The following is a 15,946-nucleotide window of genomic DNA, read 5'->3' on the forward strand; positions in this document are numbered from 1 at the left end:
ACAGCCGCGACCATAAAAACAAACACGCATGCACCATTCGGACCGATTTATTGACGAAATAGGGTGGATAGAAGAGGAATCATATTAGTAGAGATTTTTTTTCATTCTTATTTTTTCCCTGTTTATTTCACTGTATTCATCAGAGAGTGCCGATTTAAGAAGGCAGGAAATTACTTTTAAGTAAAGATAATATGGTGATCATCATTTGTAATTAATTACAAACTGATTACCTTGTTTTCATTTTGTGTATTTATATATTTTTTACATACTAGTAAAAATATGAGCGTTTTCAAAGCTAATTTTGCTATATATGTATGTATGTATATATATAGCAAATTTATCATAAAATTCCACACATACATATATATATATATATATATATATATAGCATTAGCTTTTAAACATTCCTCTTATAAAATTTTTAAAACATTTGCAGCTCAATGCGCAAAATTCTTGACCACTAAGGTTTCTCTAATTCCTGTTGTCTTACTACTTTTATATATAGTATATATAGAGAGAAATAGATAGATAGATAGATTTGTGTGTGTGTGTAATTTTACAATAAAGTGTAATAAATAACTATTATATATAACTATTATTGTATAACAATAGTTATTATAATTAATTTTTTTATTTTATTGTTGCACGGTTTACTTATTTTATGTAAATAATAATATAATTACTTTACTTATTTATAAAATTTGCATCAATAGAATGAATTCTAATATAATAATTATTATAACTGATTACAATAATTTTGGGATAATAAACCAGTATTGCATTACTAATATAATTAATAATTATTACAGTTATTTGATTAACTATAATATTTATTATATTTATTTTTGATTTTTCGAACTGAAATCTATATGCGTTATTATACATGGTTGAAGTGGGGTGGAAACCAATTTATTTCAGAGGAAACGAACGAAAATAATTCTTGCATAAAAAAGATCACAAAAATTGGCAAATATCACATTAAAACAACTACGATCAGGGAAGACCCCGCTCAGATGGGGTAGATACTTGTTGACTTTTTTAAATAACTGCAGAACTATACACTTATAACTACAAAAAGGAAATTTCCGTTAAAAATATAGTTACTTTATTTTTAGTGATCTTCTTTTTAAAAGAAAGCAATGACATATTAAAAATTAATTAAAATTCATGTATTTTGAAACCAATGTCAACATTTTTGGTTTCCAACGTTGCACATCAATGCGAATTTTCGAGGTTTATTTCTAATAATATAAGAATATTAAACAAAGGCGCCAAAGACAACTGAGAACAGGATCATCCATGACTCAGGGACTTTTCCTCCTGCGACAATAAATTCTCACTCTGACCTCACTCTGTGACACTTAATTAACATCCCTTCTGAACGATTTTAAATGCTTTGGCAAGATGCCAGACAAGGTTGCATTTGACGCTATTGAACTATATTGCCGAATAAAGAAAAATTTATAATTTGGTCAATAACGATTAAGAAAAATTATAAGTAAAGATTGCAATAAATTTACAAGTTATTTATATGTCTGCATTTAAATTCAAAACTTCCAAAAATCCATCCTTCTTTTTATCAATCTCTCTACATAAGTGACAGCATGAATAGCTATTTGAAACTTTCGTCTTTTCACTTTTCCAAAAATTTACGTCTTATTTAGTCTAAGCTATATTCCTTAACTCCAAGTATATGATATCATGTATCACATAATCTCCAAATATATGAATAAAAAGTAGTTTAACTGGATGAATTTCTTCAATAATTATTTGTTTCCATCCTCAATAGTTCGAAGCAGTAGTACCTCTTTTACTGTCGACAAAGAGAATATAATAAACATTAATTATAATTTAAAAGTTAATATCAGAAACTTATTTTCCTTACCAACCCTCAAACTGATGTTGATGACATAATGTGGATTTTATTTATTTATTTTTCTAACAATTTATTCGTATGGTTTTACATTGCCCTGTTCGATTTGGCTTCCGTCATATTTGTTCATTCTCTTCAGAAATTTTATGCAGATTTCATTTTCACGAACCTAGTAATTTTTACCGCATGAAACTGAAATGGCTACTTTCCAAGATATAGTTTTTATAAAAAAGAACAGAAAAAAATTTCTTTGCAAAAGCAGGATAATTAACTTTTATCAAAGAAAAATATTGATTCCTAGAATAATTTTACACGCGTAGTAAAATCTCAATGGTAGTAAAGCTGACCATAATACCTAGCTAAAGTACAATATTTAGTAATTTTCAGTTTTAATGAAAGCCATATAAGGGAGCAGAAGAACATGCTCTTGTTATAAAGCTGAAATGAATGGCCTTAACATCGGTAACAATAAAAATTTCAGTAAGAAAACGAACATTATTAAAAGTACATAAAGGTTTGTTTATTTCCTTTCGAAGAAATAATTATCTTTGTAATCATATTTTGATGATACAAAAAGACTGAGTCCAGTAAATTGAAGTCTTCTACTTACAAAGGAGATATTCCGATGCAAGGCCCAGTCTCTGTGACGCATCTGTACGAAAAGACATATTGCTGAACACTGTCTTGAATAACTTGAACTTCATTATCGTAGAAATCGTGAGTATTGTTAATTTGTTCCCATAGGCGGTTCGTCTTGCAAATCTCTTCAGCCGGAAAACTTACCCTTTTTTGATCAGACTTGATATCACCGTCATCCGAATCGTTGTTTAAATAACGCTTTCTTTTGGAGCTGCTTCTGATCTATACAAAAATTGATAACAATCAAACATTGATTAAAAATACAATTTAATTAAATTAACATAAAAATTAATTTGTTAAATTCAAAATACAGTTTAAAAAAATGTGAAGATGAATTTAATATTTTTATGTATCGTGGGAAAATTTTTATCCAGGTTACTGTGCGTACTTATTTTTCCTGAAATATAATAAATAACAACAATGGATGTTTTCCCTGTTACGATTCTAGCGACTAAATCAACGACAGCTCTACCCTTTTCACTCGTATTAAAATAAATTAACTCAGGAAAAAAATTATTTTTGGAAAAATATCTTAATATCTCAGTAGTATATAGAAATTTTCTTATTATATCTTGAATGATTGATCGTAGACTTGTATTTCCACTTCGAGAAAGGAATCAAACAATATAGACTTTCAAATAATGACAACTTTAGTAAAGTAGTAACATGGAAAAAATATACAAAAATAAAATTTTTCATATGGGCCCTTAGAAAAAATCTTTAACTATCTTTTTATTATAGCTGAATTAGTAAAAAAGGAAAACCCTCCTTATACAAATAAAATTATTTAAGATAACGGCAATTAAAAACTTTTCACAGAGGAATCTGGAGCTATACACGAACTGTTTTAGACACAAATTGAAAATCTAAATCGGAAATATGAATTTCCGAATACAAATTTTTAAGAGATTTAACACATTAGATAAAGATAAAAACATAAACATAAGTTAAAATTTTTCATTTTTAAGTAACGTAAAGCTAATAAACTTTGTGCAATGAAATTAAATTTTATGTGACCTCCGAAATCGAAATTTTTCACGATTTCTTTCAGCTAGCTAAAAACAGGGTTTATATGATATATTTCTGAAATTCTTCCCCCCCCCCCCAAAGTCAGTTTTGCATACTGCAGAAAAACCAAAACAAAGGTACAAAGAATGGCTTTCATATAGTAAGGAAAATCTTACTAATTAGACTTTCCTATGAAGAAAGAAAGCATAAAAATTTTAATTTTGTATATTTTCAATTAATCCCATGTCCATGAATCCAGTTCATGAACAAGACTGGCATAATTTGAAAGTCTAACTTTTTTTTATTAATTATCTCTTAAATTGGAATCGTGGATCTACTACCAGTCGCTCAAGAATTACTAACAATCCAGGCTTTTTGAAATACCCTGTATATCTTTATCACATATTAGTCCATATTCTATGCGTTCATCTACATACATATAAAAATCTCAAAAATGCTATCACTTTAAAAGCTTAAGCAATTGTCAATAAATGGTAAGATAATTTAAATATGCCGATTTCTCAAAAACTATGTGATGTGTCTTTTGCCTACCGTGCGTATCATAGACTCAACTACGTAGATTCAAACCATATTTCAAACCAAATTCAATATATATTTCAACCAAAGCTGACGAAGCTGGAAATTGTTGGTCATTATTTGACACACAAAATTTTCTCGCTTTTGAAAGGAACGTGATGTACAGTGCAGTAATACAGTACAGCTGAACAGTCCAAACTCATTTGTTTCAATGACCTAAGTTCTGTCACACAACAAGAAAGTTTCACGAAAATATTTACGGAAGAATTTAGTTACTAAAGATGAAGGAAAATCTCATATTTCAGAGAGAGATAAAGATGGTTTTATTGATATCAAAAGCACACATTGAAAATATTGTGTAATTAATATTTTACTACTGTATGACTAGATTAGTAAATCTTAATCTTTCAAAATCTTAGTATGCCATGAATTCTGCTTAGTGGAAACACAAAAGCATATGTGAATACCTGCCCTCTTATCTATTGACGATAATTCTGCTCCTTACTTAGCAAACCTAAAACCGTAAAAATGGATATTATGAAGAAAGTAAATTTGATTGATCCAACTGAGTATCATGAAACAATGGAACATGACGTTTATAAAAAATGCTTGATTTACACCATTAATATATTCTCTCCTTATATTATTCAGTAAATCTTAATCTTAAATTTTCAAGATCTTTTTTTTTTTTTTTTTTTTTTTTTTTTTTTTTTTTTTTTTACATTTGGACTCTTCATTTCAGAAACGTTCTATTGCGAAAAATCACCAGTGTCATGGTTATTGCAAGAATTCGTAACTCCTATTGCAGCTTGGATTTTCATTTCTTCATTCAAGAAGTTATTTTTTTATTTTAGCAAATCCTCTGTATACATTTTATACAGATATAAAATCACATTAACTAATAAGTTTCAAAATTATGATACGACTTGAGCTTGCAAAATTACCTAATTTCCAACAAATTATTGTTTGAAATGCAGAAAATTTTTCGATACATCCTGAAAGAGGCAGGTTGTCTTTGAGAAGCGATTAGCTCATATCGTCAATCTGGAGAAATGTTTTCAGTGTACCATTAATGACACAGCTGCGAATCGCTTTTTCTGTCACACGTTGCCAATTTTTATCGAGAAATCGAATGTCCTCTAATGAAACGTTTGCAGTCGTCATCTTCCCTCTGAGTTCAGAATGGTTTTCAAGAATACAAGTTTTCGATAATGACATTTAAGATTGCTAATTATACATATGCCCGGTAGGTTCAGTTCAGGGAAGAAAAAAAGAAGCTTCATATTCTGCAGGTTATTGATTTTCGGCTGAACTCCGCAAATGTTCACAATAAGAAGGTATTTTTGCCTTTAACTAACAGATTCATGAATGCATTCCTATTTTAAGTAAAAAAAAGTGCATTCGTAATTTATCTTTGCTATTAGCAAAAATAGTGCTTTCCATATTAGTATTTAGTTACTATCTCCAAACAGGTGTTTCGACGTATACAGCATTGACAGATCTTGGGTAAAAAACTTTCTCTTAATTATGCTTTCGCATTTCTTCATATATAAACTATGATATGGTAGTTTGAAAGTTTTCTCCGACATGCTTTTCCTGTTAAAGCTGTCAGATTAAGACCTGATATCAGTTTTAAAAGCAGTTTCATTTCTTTCGCAACGATATTGAGAAGTTAAATAGTGAAAACTATGTTTAGCTGAACGCCAGTGAATTTTTGACTTTCTCTTAATTATTTCACAAAAGAATGCTTTGTCATATGATAAACTTCATACGTTCACGAGTGCTTCCATTACTAAGATTCCCAGGAAAGTGCTTAGTAAGATATAAGTTATCATTTATACGAGTTTAAAAGGAATATCACTAGCAAAATTTGGTTGAATTTTCTCCACCTCAATGGTTGTTAACGTTTCGATCATATTTTGCTACATCCAACCAGATCTTCAAAATTTTGGAAATACAGTCAATTTCAATAATCAGTATTTCTTCCCTAACATTTTTTTGGTTCTGTTCTCCAAAACATAATTAAGTATTCCTAGCTTTATATTATTTGAAGTATTTTATGATAAGCTTCCTATTTCCAAAGAAAACAACGCATACGTTTTGCTTAAAAACTATGTAAGCTTAATGCTACAGCTTGACACCATTTTGAAAGTGACATTTGAATAAAGGCTAACTTCTCTAATAATAATGTCAACCAAAGGAACTGGCTTTGTGCAAAAGACTACATATCATCAGTTGCTATCTTACTGTAATTTGACTCAGTTTAATATACTCAAACTTCAGGCAAAAACCTCTATTTTTATTTTCTACTGATGAAGAAAAGCTTATAAGGTATTTTCTCCCTCTTTTCTGCAAGCCTTCATGGTGTAACAGTACCCCACTCGGCGCATATTGAAGAGGTACAGGTTCGAGTTCCGGCCAGGACATTGCTCTTTTTCCATGTCCTACTGCTTCAAAATATCCTTATGACTCTATAAGCTTTTGAAATGGAATTCTCTACAGCTTAAATTAGCGGATTACAGTTCCATTTTGATTAAAGTCAGTTTTAGTTTTTTTTTTCTCTTTTTATAAAATTTCTTCTCTGTCTAATTAGCATTTTCCGCTCATTCATATTTTTCTTTGTATCTTCTATTATTCAGTATCATGCATGTTTTATCACTTCTTTTCTAAATGCCATTAGTAACAAAATGGTAGTTTTGGTAGTTTATCTCAAGTACATAGCTTTGCAAGTTCATCCTTATTCATTTTCCCAGTGATTGAAAGGATTGGTAGTATAGAATTGTTGCAGTTGCACCCATGTACAGATTAGAAAAGAAGGCAGTTAGTTTCCTTATAAACGCATTCCTTCTAAAGTAGATACTAATTCGAGCATTTTTCTACACTAAATAAAATCCAAATCTGACTCAATATTTTTTAATAAATATTTGCACATGTATTAATCAGACTCAATGTTTTTCATATGTGCCTACTTTCAGAATACCATATTTGGTGAAAGACTTATTTTGAAAGCTAAGTATATAATTATTCAAGTCATAAGAATAGCAACTTTATTGCTCTCTCCTGAAACCAAAGGGAAAAACCTTTAAAATTACATAGCTTGCAGTTCATTTAATATGAAACATTTGCTTTGGATTCAGGTTTGTAAAACATGAGAAAACTAATACTATGCAAAGCTGAGCGCTTTACAATGGTTAACGTGGCTAGAGAAAATTTTCACTGAAAACGAATTTTGCTACTTTTTATAATGACACTGTTGACCTACTATATACAATATACTCGTATTATAAGCTACTAAATTGCAGATTGTACCTAATTAGGTACACAAAACTAATAAATCAATAAAAAAATTCGGAATCCATTTATAATCTACAAAAAAATCAGCTAAACATTGTCATGTAACGAAAATTCAGTCATTTGAAAAGAAAATTTTATTCTTACTCTTCATATTTATAAAATGTAGGTTTATATTGTCCTGGTTTTGAGAGAATTGTTTTAATAACAAAATCAGACATCATCCCACGTTCTCTAATCATTCAGTAGACAAATTATTAACAAATTTAACAGACTTCTCTTTCTTATTTCATTCAACCGTGTAAATATGTTAAAAGTTCAGTTATGTTAAAAGTTCAGTTTAATAAAAAGTTTATTTAAATGTATATAAGTCTCTGTCGCATTAGTTTCAGACATGGCGATAATTCACTACTTGTCTAGCAAGGTTCTAGAACTAAAGTTCTAGCATCAGACCAAGTGTAACCTTATAAACTTAAACGCTTATAATTGATAAATCAAACCTATTTTTAGCTCAGCCATTAATGAGGATGAACTCCTTTTGCGTAACAAGCATTACGATGCAGAAGCAGTATGGGTTTAATTTTCTATGCAGCTCCCAAAAGAATTAATTCAGAAGTATTATCAGTATTATCAGTAGATATATGGGCAACTAAAAACGGTTCCTAAATTTAATATAATTAGAGTTTATTACAAAATAAGTTTTTTTTAACCCTCTAACTAGTCTTTTCCTCAAACAGCGATATATCATTTCATCTAGTTTACCTTATTTCCTTTTCATGCGTACTTCTGACTTTACTACAAGAGAAAATTTAACTTCATTCGAAATGTAGTTGACTTCTATTATATAAATTATGTTAAAAATTGTGATCGAAAAATATACAAAGCAAGTGTTACTTCAATTAAATTTTTCTGAAAAGAAAGAACATTAGTGTAAAAATGGCAGTCTGCAACCGGATATCTTACATTTGTCATTTATTTTTATACCCCTCATAGCTATCACTAATTAATTACTTTGCTAACATTTCATATAAAATTTTCATAAAGTAAACTTTATTGAACTTAGCAACAGATATCTAAAGATTATTTACTCTGCTTGCTTTATGTATGCTCTGTTATTTACATTTGTGAAACTATTTTGCAGTATTTTCCACAGATGTTATGAAAAAAATAAAACGTTTGAAGAAGTTAAGCCAGCTTTTCACTTTTTAAACATCACAAAATGCAAGCGAAAATAATATACCAAAGTTTTAAACTATCAGTATGAACCCTTACAACCATGGAGACAAGAACTGCCTTTTTCTAGAGCGAGATTTTATGAATGTGATAAACAAATCTTGTAAATCTAAGCTACTGTGGATATGTATTGGACATCGTAAAAAAGCATTAGTTTGATTAAAATTGCTAAGAACCAAGAGAAAATGAATTTATTACCAAATTTTCTGCCTGAAGAGGAGTTCCAGCATCTGGATCTATTTGAGGTCTCTCTTTGCCAACCCAAAGATACTTCTGATTAAGGGCAGGATGAAGACGAATGTGATCGTAGAGATCTCTCATGCGTTGTCTCAAGATCGTATATTGAGTTTCCGTTAATTTAAATTCTGGTCTAGTCTCCATTTCCCTCAATATTTGCTCTGTATATGCTGCAAAAGATATAAAGAGGAGGATTCAAGCACAAAAAAATGACTGCAAAATATTACTCAGGTCCAAGTTGTGATAGCACAAAAATAATATAGAAAAAATGCTGACACTGAGTGCGTTCATTATACTTGTAGAAATATGTCCCGAATGTTACATATGTAAACTTATCAAACCTCTGGCAGTAACCCAAGGATACGAAATTTCATAACAGAATGTTTTTCTTACGTAAACAGATCGCGAACTTTTGGGATAGATATTTATGCCATAATTAACAAAAACTATTTGATTTATTTCAAATATTTTTAGTTCATTAAACGTTCTTCGTTTTCATTCTTGTTTTCATAAGTGAATTTGGTCTGTCATGTTAGTTTTAGATGCTTATCCATTTACATACTAGTTATTACGATAGTTTTAAAATATAATGTACACATTTTATTTGCTTCGGAGAAAATATATTTAGTGTCCATTCACCATAAAAGGAATTTTTTAGTGCAGTGTCTTTTCCCTTTAGGGAAAGAAAATGATACGTAGTGATTATTTTCCTTGAATTAATCTTGCATATAACTATTGTTTTTCTTTCTTAATTTAGTTCTCGGCTCTTTTCCCATCTTTTTAATTACTTCAAGTGTTTAACCGTATTTTTTTGCTGAAGAGTTTTGTTCTAGGCTTTCTAAATTGTTAGGCAACCCCTTGATATTGGTTTAACTGCTAGCTAGCGAAGATTATTTTCGCAATAACGCTTAATTAGCTCGTAGCGCAATTAATCTTCTCTACCTCTTGGTGCTTTAATTTCAGCCTTCTAAATTTAGGATGTGTATTCTGATTTTTTTCCTTCCTTTCCACTTCCATGCTTTTATCTTAAAGGGATGTACCTTCTTTTAGTTTTCTTTCACCTCTTCCTTTGCAGTATTTGCAAAATTTTGATTTACATTTAATTAATTCGAAATATTGTTTAACCGTAACCGCGATTAATTTTCACTCGTTCAGTACTTTATCGCATTTTTATATGCTTTAGGAATTTTGTTACTGTCTACCTAAGTTTAAAAGAATAATTTTTTGTTACTTATATTCGTTAACTCTATTTCGTGAAGTTATTTTCAACTGGTCTTATTTTCAGGTTCAAATTATGAAGCTTCCCTTTAATTTCTTATATATATATATATATATATATATATATATATATATATATATATTATTTGAAGTAGAAATGCATTTTAAATAATATTTTCTATCGATCGTCTACCAAAAGAGTAAAACTAAATTTTCAACACCAAGTCTAATCACTAGGCAGTTTAGCAATCCTACCGTGGTTTACATTTATCGTATTTTTATACAATATTTATAATTCGTTAAAAAATAGATGCTTTGTAAATCGAAATAAATGCAGTACAACTCAAACATATTAGCGCAAAGTCTTTTTTTTTTCTTTTGCAATTCCTTCGGCGACTTTATTTAACGAGATTTAATAACTACAATTTTTTTCGTCGTGCTTTCGTAGCCGAGAAAAACTCTTTCTATGTAGAATTTGAACTATTAGGTGTGTGCAAAAGTTCTATCCCTTTCTTTAGAAGAAACGTAAATGTGAATTAAAAAAAGCAGAATACCTATGTATTCCTGCAATTGCCATCATTTAGCATGACTTCTTGCCTTTTACCCGATAGTAGGTAAAGTACTCTTCGGTAAAAAGACTGTACAGAGGCATTTTGGGGCTCTGAATCAGAGCCAGAAAAGTACTGCTTTCACATCTTAAATGTCATCAAAAGCCTGAAAGACGAAGGCACACTGTAATGATAGAAAAAGAAAGTAGCCAAAGGAGCAAGATTTTAGGAAATATCTTGGATGAAGTAAACATTCCCAACAACAACAAAAAAAAAAAAAAAAAAAAAAAAAAAAAAACGAGGGTTTTTATTTTTTTTTATTTTTTATTTTTTTGTTTTATTCTGAATGATTAAAGCAGCATGAGATCTTATGTTGTCATGTTGCCTTTATACGCTGCATGCTGTTTTGTTATCATAGCGCCTTTGTGACTAACAGCTAGCTGCATATTTTCAGAACTAATATCACCAGAATTGTCTATTGAGCAGAGAATCAAAATGAAAGCTTTGAAATATACTTGCTTTCAAAAAGATTGTAGCAGACATCAAATATTCAGTTAAATGCTATAAAGCGCCTCTAAAAAACAAACAAAATAGCAGGAGCCCCTTATCTGAGAAATAGAATTTGCGAGTTTTCAAACTGGTATCCTGTAAAATTAGATGATGATTATGACAAATGTTTTCGATTTAACAGCCACCAGAGGTAACAAAAATATCCAGGCTGTAAATTAATGCAAATTACCAGATCATTTTTTAAACCGAAAGGAACAGTTTCTAGATTGCTTGAAAATGATTCTGCAAAAACGATTTATTTGAAAGAACTGCTACTAAAGCATCATTACTATACGAGCCGAATGAAATAAAGCGCTTAGAATGTGTTAGAAAGTACAGAGATTGAACAACTGAAAAGTAAAATAATTAAGGAATGTGTGATCAAATGTTCAAAGTCTTTTGGTGTTAATTTGAAGAGGAGAATGTTTTCGTTTGAAGATACTCTACTGCTTAACTCAAAATTGATGGAAAATGAATCAGAAAATGCATGCTTTGTCATTGCGCAGCACAGCGGCATCATATAATCGGACGAAATTTTGATTATGCGGAAGAGAATAATCTAAGAACAGCTACGACGTTTTTTAAAAATGTAGCGAAAAGAAAACGGATTAAGTACTAAATCTTGTTTTAAGCACCACAGTCATGACACATCACATACGTAAGTTTCATGAAACACATCTGAAAGTTTATAAAGTTTTAAAAATTGGAACTTACTTTAAAACATATAAAGTGGAAGAAATTATGACAAATTTAGGAAAACATTCCATTACAAATTTTAGTAATCTCATCAGTGTCAGAGTTATTGAAAGATATGCTTAAAGTAAAAGGACTTTGCTCAAAATATTAGTTTTTCTCCTATGTTTTGTTGAGAGCTTGACGTAAATACAGTTATTATTTTTAAATGAAGTGAATAAACATATTCACTTACATAATTGTTATTCTTTTCTTATGCATGAGGTAAAGTTAGGAAAATAAACTCTAACTGGCGTGAATTTTGAAATTCACAATCTACGCCAACCCAAGTTTGATATTTTTTAGACCAATTTAAAATTTTATGTTGCCGCGTTTCTCTTCTATGTATACAGTATCATTCTAAAATACCGGAGAAAAAAGGTAAAGGCAGGTAGAATGAAACTAAGCAGAATTTGTAATGGATTGCGTGTACGGAAATAATGCGTGTAAGCGCTTCTCCGTAAGAACGATATGAGTAATAGGTAAGTAAGAAAGGTAAGAGAAATGAAACAAATATTTTAAAGATTAAAAATTTTGCGATTGGTTATCGAATGGGCCAGATAGCAATACACGAATCAGGGCTACGCCGCATAGAATGGTGCACATTAGCAAAGTTCTTAATCATTTCACTACATTTAAGAAGCAACTGACAGCTCGGCCTTCAGATCTTTATTAGACTCAATGGGACTTTCATACAGCATGGCTTAATGTGATCTCAGAAGAAAAATTCATGTTTGTTAAATCAGATCAGAGTGGCTGAGGTATAGTCGATGGGGCCCATAAGTAGCGTAGCTAAAATGTATAACTTTGCTGCTGAAATGAACTAGCGCTCCATCGTACTGCAACCACTTCCGCATGAGAAAAGCTGGAGGAGCATCGGAAGGAAATTCCTGCAAGATATCTTGCAGAAATATTCCTGAGGAATGGCCGTTCAAACGACTGGGTAGAATGCATCGGGCAATTAAGTAGTTGTGTATCATGCTAGCTGAAAAGTTAATGGAGAATCTTTCCTCGTAGGCATTAAGGCATATGATCCCTTTCCGTGATTATCTCGTGCTCACATTTAGCTATCATTATTATGTGTCCAAAGATGAAAACTGTGGATGTTAAACATACCCGAATGTGCAAATAAAGCCTTCTCAGTGAATATCACGTATGAAAAGAAGTGGGTATTTGAAGTCGCCCTACTGTAGATACCATCGAATAAAATTAACACGCGAAGAACAATCGTTCAGTTTAAAAGACTGCATCTCTGTAAATAAGATATGAATTAATTTCTTCCTCAAATAAAGTCATCCTGAAGATTAGTTGGCTCACAAAAGTCTCACATTCATCAGCTCTTGTGCTTATAGTACAATTGTCCTCAAATATGCATATTGCAGCTTCTTCTATTGCAGGAATTCTGAGTTGTCTTACCATAGTCAAACCACATTTAAACACGGAACAAGCCACTTTCGCACAAGTCCAGGTTAATATGATCTAACTGTTGGTGATTCGGCAGCTTTCGTCGAGAATCGTTCTCAATACATTCGTTGAGCAGCTGCTGAAATTTTGTTCATAGCTACGTAGATAAAATGCATGTCAGGGAGTTCCACATTTCGGTTAACGATTATGACAGTTTACGTTAGCGAACCGCTTTTACCTTCCGATTTCAACAGTGCTCTTTACTCTTACATGCACACATTCATTACAAAATCTGCTTATTTCGGTCTCCTCTAAACAACTTTATATTTTTTGCTATGTATTTTAGAATCATTCTGTGCATAATAGCTAGTTCTTTTTTTCCCATCCACCTCTCAGTAACAACGGCACTATGCTATGCTGTGCTAATTAAAGTTAAAAAATTGTCATACTGACCATTATCTGATGTAAATACAGGCATGAAAGATAAATTTGTAGGAAAAAAATATATGAAAATAGTTTAATCTTCACAAGTCAATCCAAACTACTCTGTCATCTTTTCAGACCTGATTGATTCCAATATGCATATTATATGACCGTTTGAAAGTAAAAATGAAATATCTGCATGAGCTCTATTAAATATGCATAGAATATCCAAATAGTATATTGTCCATGTGAACATATTTGTGCTCTCATATCATGTACATTCTTTGCTACACAGTTTTAAATTTTCTTCAGTAAAATTTATATATGACGGAAATCTAATCTAGAGAATTGATGCTTCAATTATAAGTGATCATTCGGCACCGGAGCAATCTCTAGAGAACTTTTATAGTTTTCATTCATCGTAACTTGTATAAATAAATGGAAGAGGCGAAGAAATTAAATATTTCTCTGCGAAATATATTGTGTAATACAATTTTTTAATATTATCAAAGATATGTTTATCTCTGCCATTGATGATTTGGGTCATAAATTATCTACAGCTGTAGTAATAACAATGGTACTAGTCTATAGTCTTTATTTTGTTTATTAGTGGTAAACAAAACGGTTCCCGCGGCACCAAGTTTCCCGAAGCAATTTTACAGTTTCCGTAATTCAAGTAACTAAAATTTAAATTTTAAGTATTTGGACTGCAAACACTCGTAATGGTAATCAATAATTTTACTGAAAATTTTTTATGAACTTCACTATTTTAACAATTGTACGAAATGTAAGATTAAACTTTTGATTGAAACTGAATCCCAGCTACATTTATATGAATAGATGAATCAATTCATGACACTACATGACTAGATGAATCAATTTTCGACTGACTGCAGCAATCGGTTCTGCATCCTATTGGGTTTAAAAGAGCTAACTATTTTCTGTCCTTTTATACTCTACCCAACCACGGCCTGCTACGCTTTGCATCCGTAACGTCTATTCATACATAAACTTATCATTTCAGAAATTTGTAACTTTGAATTATAAGCAAAGTACCAAGAAAAGTAGAAATAATGAGCAAATGACCTACCATTTTAATATTGAGTGTTAAGAACAATTACGTTTAACTTATCATAAAGAAAACAGGTGCTTATTTATTACGCAATTCAACTATAATAGCTGCAAAAAATTTTAATGTGGAGAGCCATTTTGTCACTCTTATACTGCCTGCCGAATGATCATTACGGTGCACAGCGAACTTCGGCATTTCTGAAAAATGCTTTTCTAGTAAAAAGAGGTTGCCGATCTCTGGTTTACATGATATAAATATTGGTTATATTTTGTAATATTTGTATTATTTACAACACAAAAATGAGATAATGCAGTTTTTCTCGACGTACAGCGATTATCTCCTATAAGAAATGCTCCTCCTATGCTTTTGGATGCGACCATTTCTGACAACATGGATAAATATCGCTATTTATAGTTATGCTTTCCGCTAAATAATTACAATCCGCTAACCAGACCACGAACAGAATATTTATTTAGATGAACACAGTGTTGTGTAGCTCAAATTTTGAATAATTACAAATTAAAATTTTGATTTTTATCAATCACTTACTTAAATTAAATTCGCTACACAACATGATCATAGGAGGAATGTTGTGTAGCGAATTTAATTTAATTAAGTGATTCATAAAAAATCAAAATTTTAATTTGCAATTATTCAAAATTTGAGCTACACAACAAGTTTGGTTATATTCCTTTATTTGGCTTATTAATTCTAGTGTAAATCTATTTCGGCTATTCGAGTTTACGCGAACTGCGTCTTCGATCTTGTACACTCAGACAATGGATTTAGGTGAAATTTTCATGTAATAAACTCAGTTTTTCAGGTTAAAAATTAATTTGATTTCTTAGTGTTTAATATCATTAGTTGCAGAAAAATTAGCTCTTTAATTTTACATAACTTTCGTTTTCCTAACTTTAATTGCATTTTAGTTATGAGCTTTAATTAGTAGATTTTTTTCCGTTTTCATGGTGATTTCTCTTGTGGGGAAAGAAATGCCCATTTCCGGTAAAATAGTCGCTTTTCTTCGAGTTTCAGCGTTCCCTCGTTGGGATGGTTTGCAGGGTTGTTGAAATTCCAAGTTTCCCCCTTCTTTAGGCGTGATTATTTGGCAGCGGCTTGGCGATTTAGAATTTCCGTTGAGGTTTCAAAGTGGTGGCTTTGGCGAGTTTGCTAACATGAAGG

General features: G+C 30.8%; 1 protein-coding gene across 1 annotated transcript in view; it reads right to left on the reverse strand.

Annotated features, from left to right (window-relative positions):
* LOC118186226 (uncharacterized) overlaps positions 1-15,946 on the reverse strand; it is a 167,855-nt gene that overhangs the window by 45,497 nt on the left and 106,412 nt on the right. Inside the window, exons 3-4 of the mRNA XM_035356303.2 lie at positions 8,780-8,988; positions 2,484-2,734 (exon numbers count right to left, since the gene is read on the reverse strand). Coding sequence (XP_035212194.1) covers positions 2,484-2,734; positions 8,780-8,988 — 460 coding nt within the window. The remainder of the gene's footprint in view (positions 1-2,483; positions 2,735-8,779; positions 8,989-15,946) is intronic.

The sequence above is a fragment of the Stegodyphus dumicola genome, chromosome X1 (genome assembly GCF_044657685.1).
Source record: "Stegodyphus dumicola isolate Sdum_Otavi_A_Nest chromosome X1, ASM4465768v1".
Lineage (NCBI taxonomy): Eukaryota > Metazoa > Arthropoda > Arachnida > Araneae > Eresidae > Stegodyphus > Stegodyphus dumicola.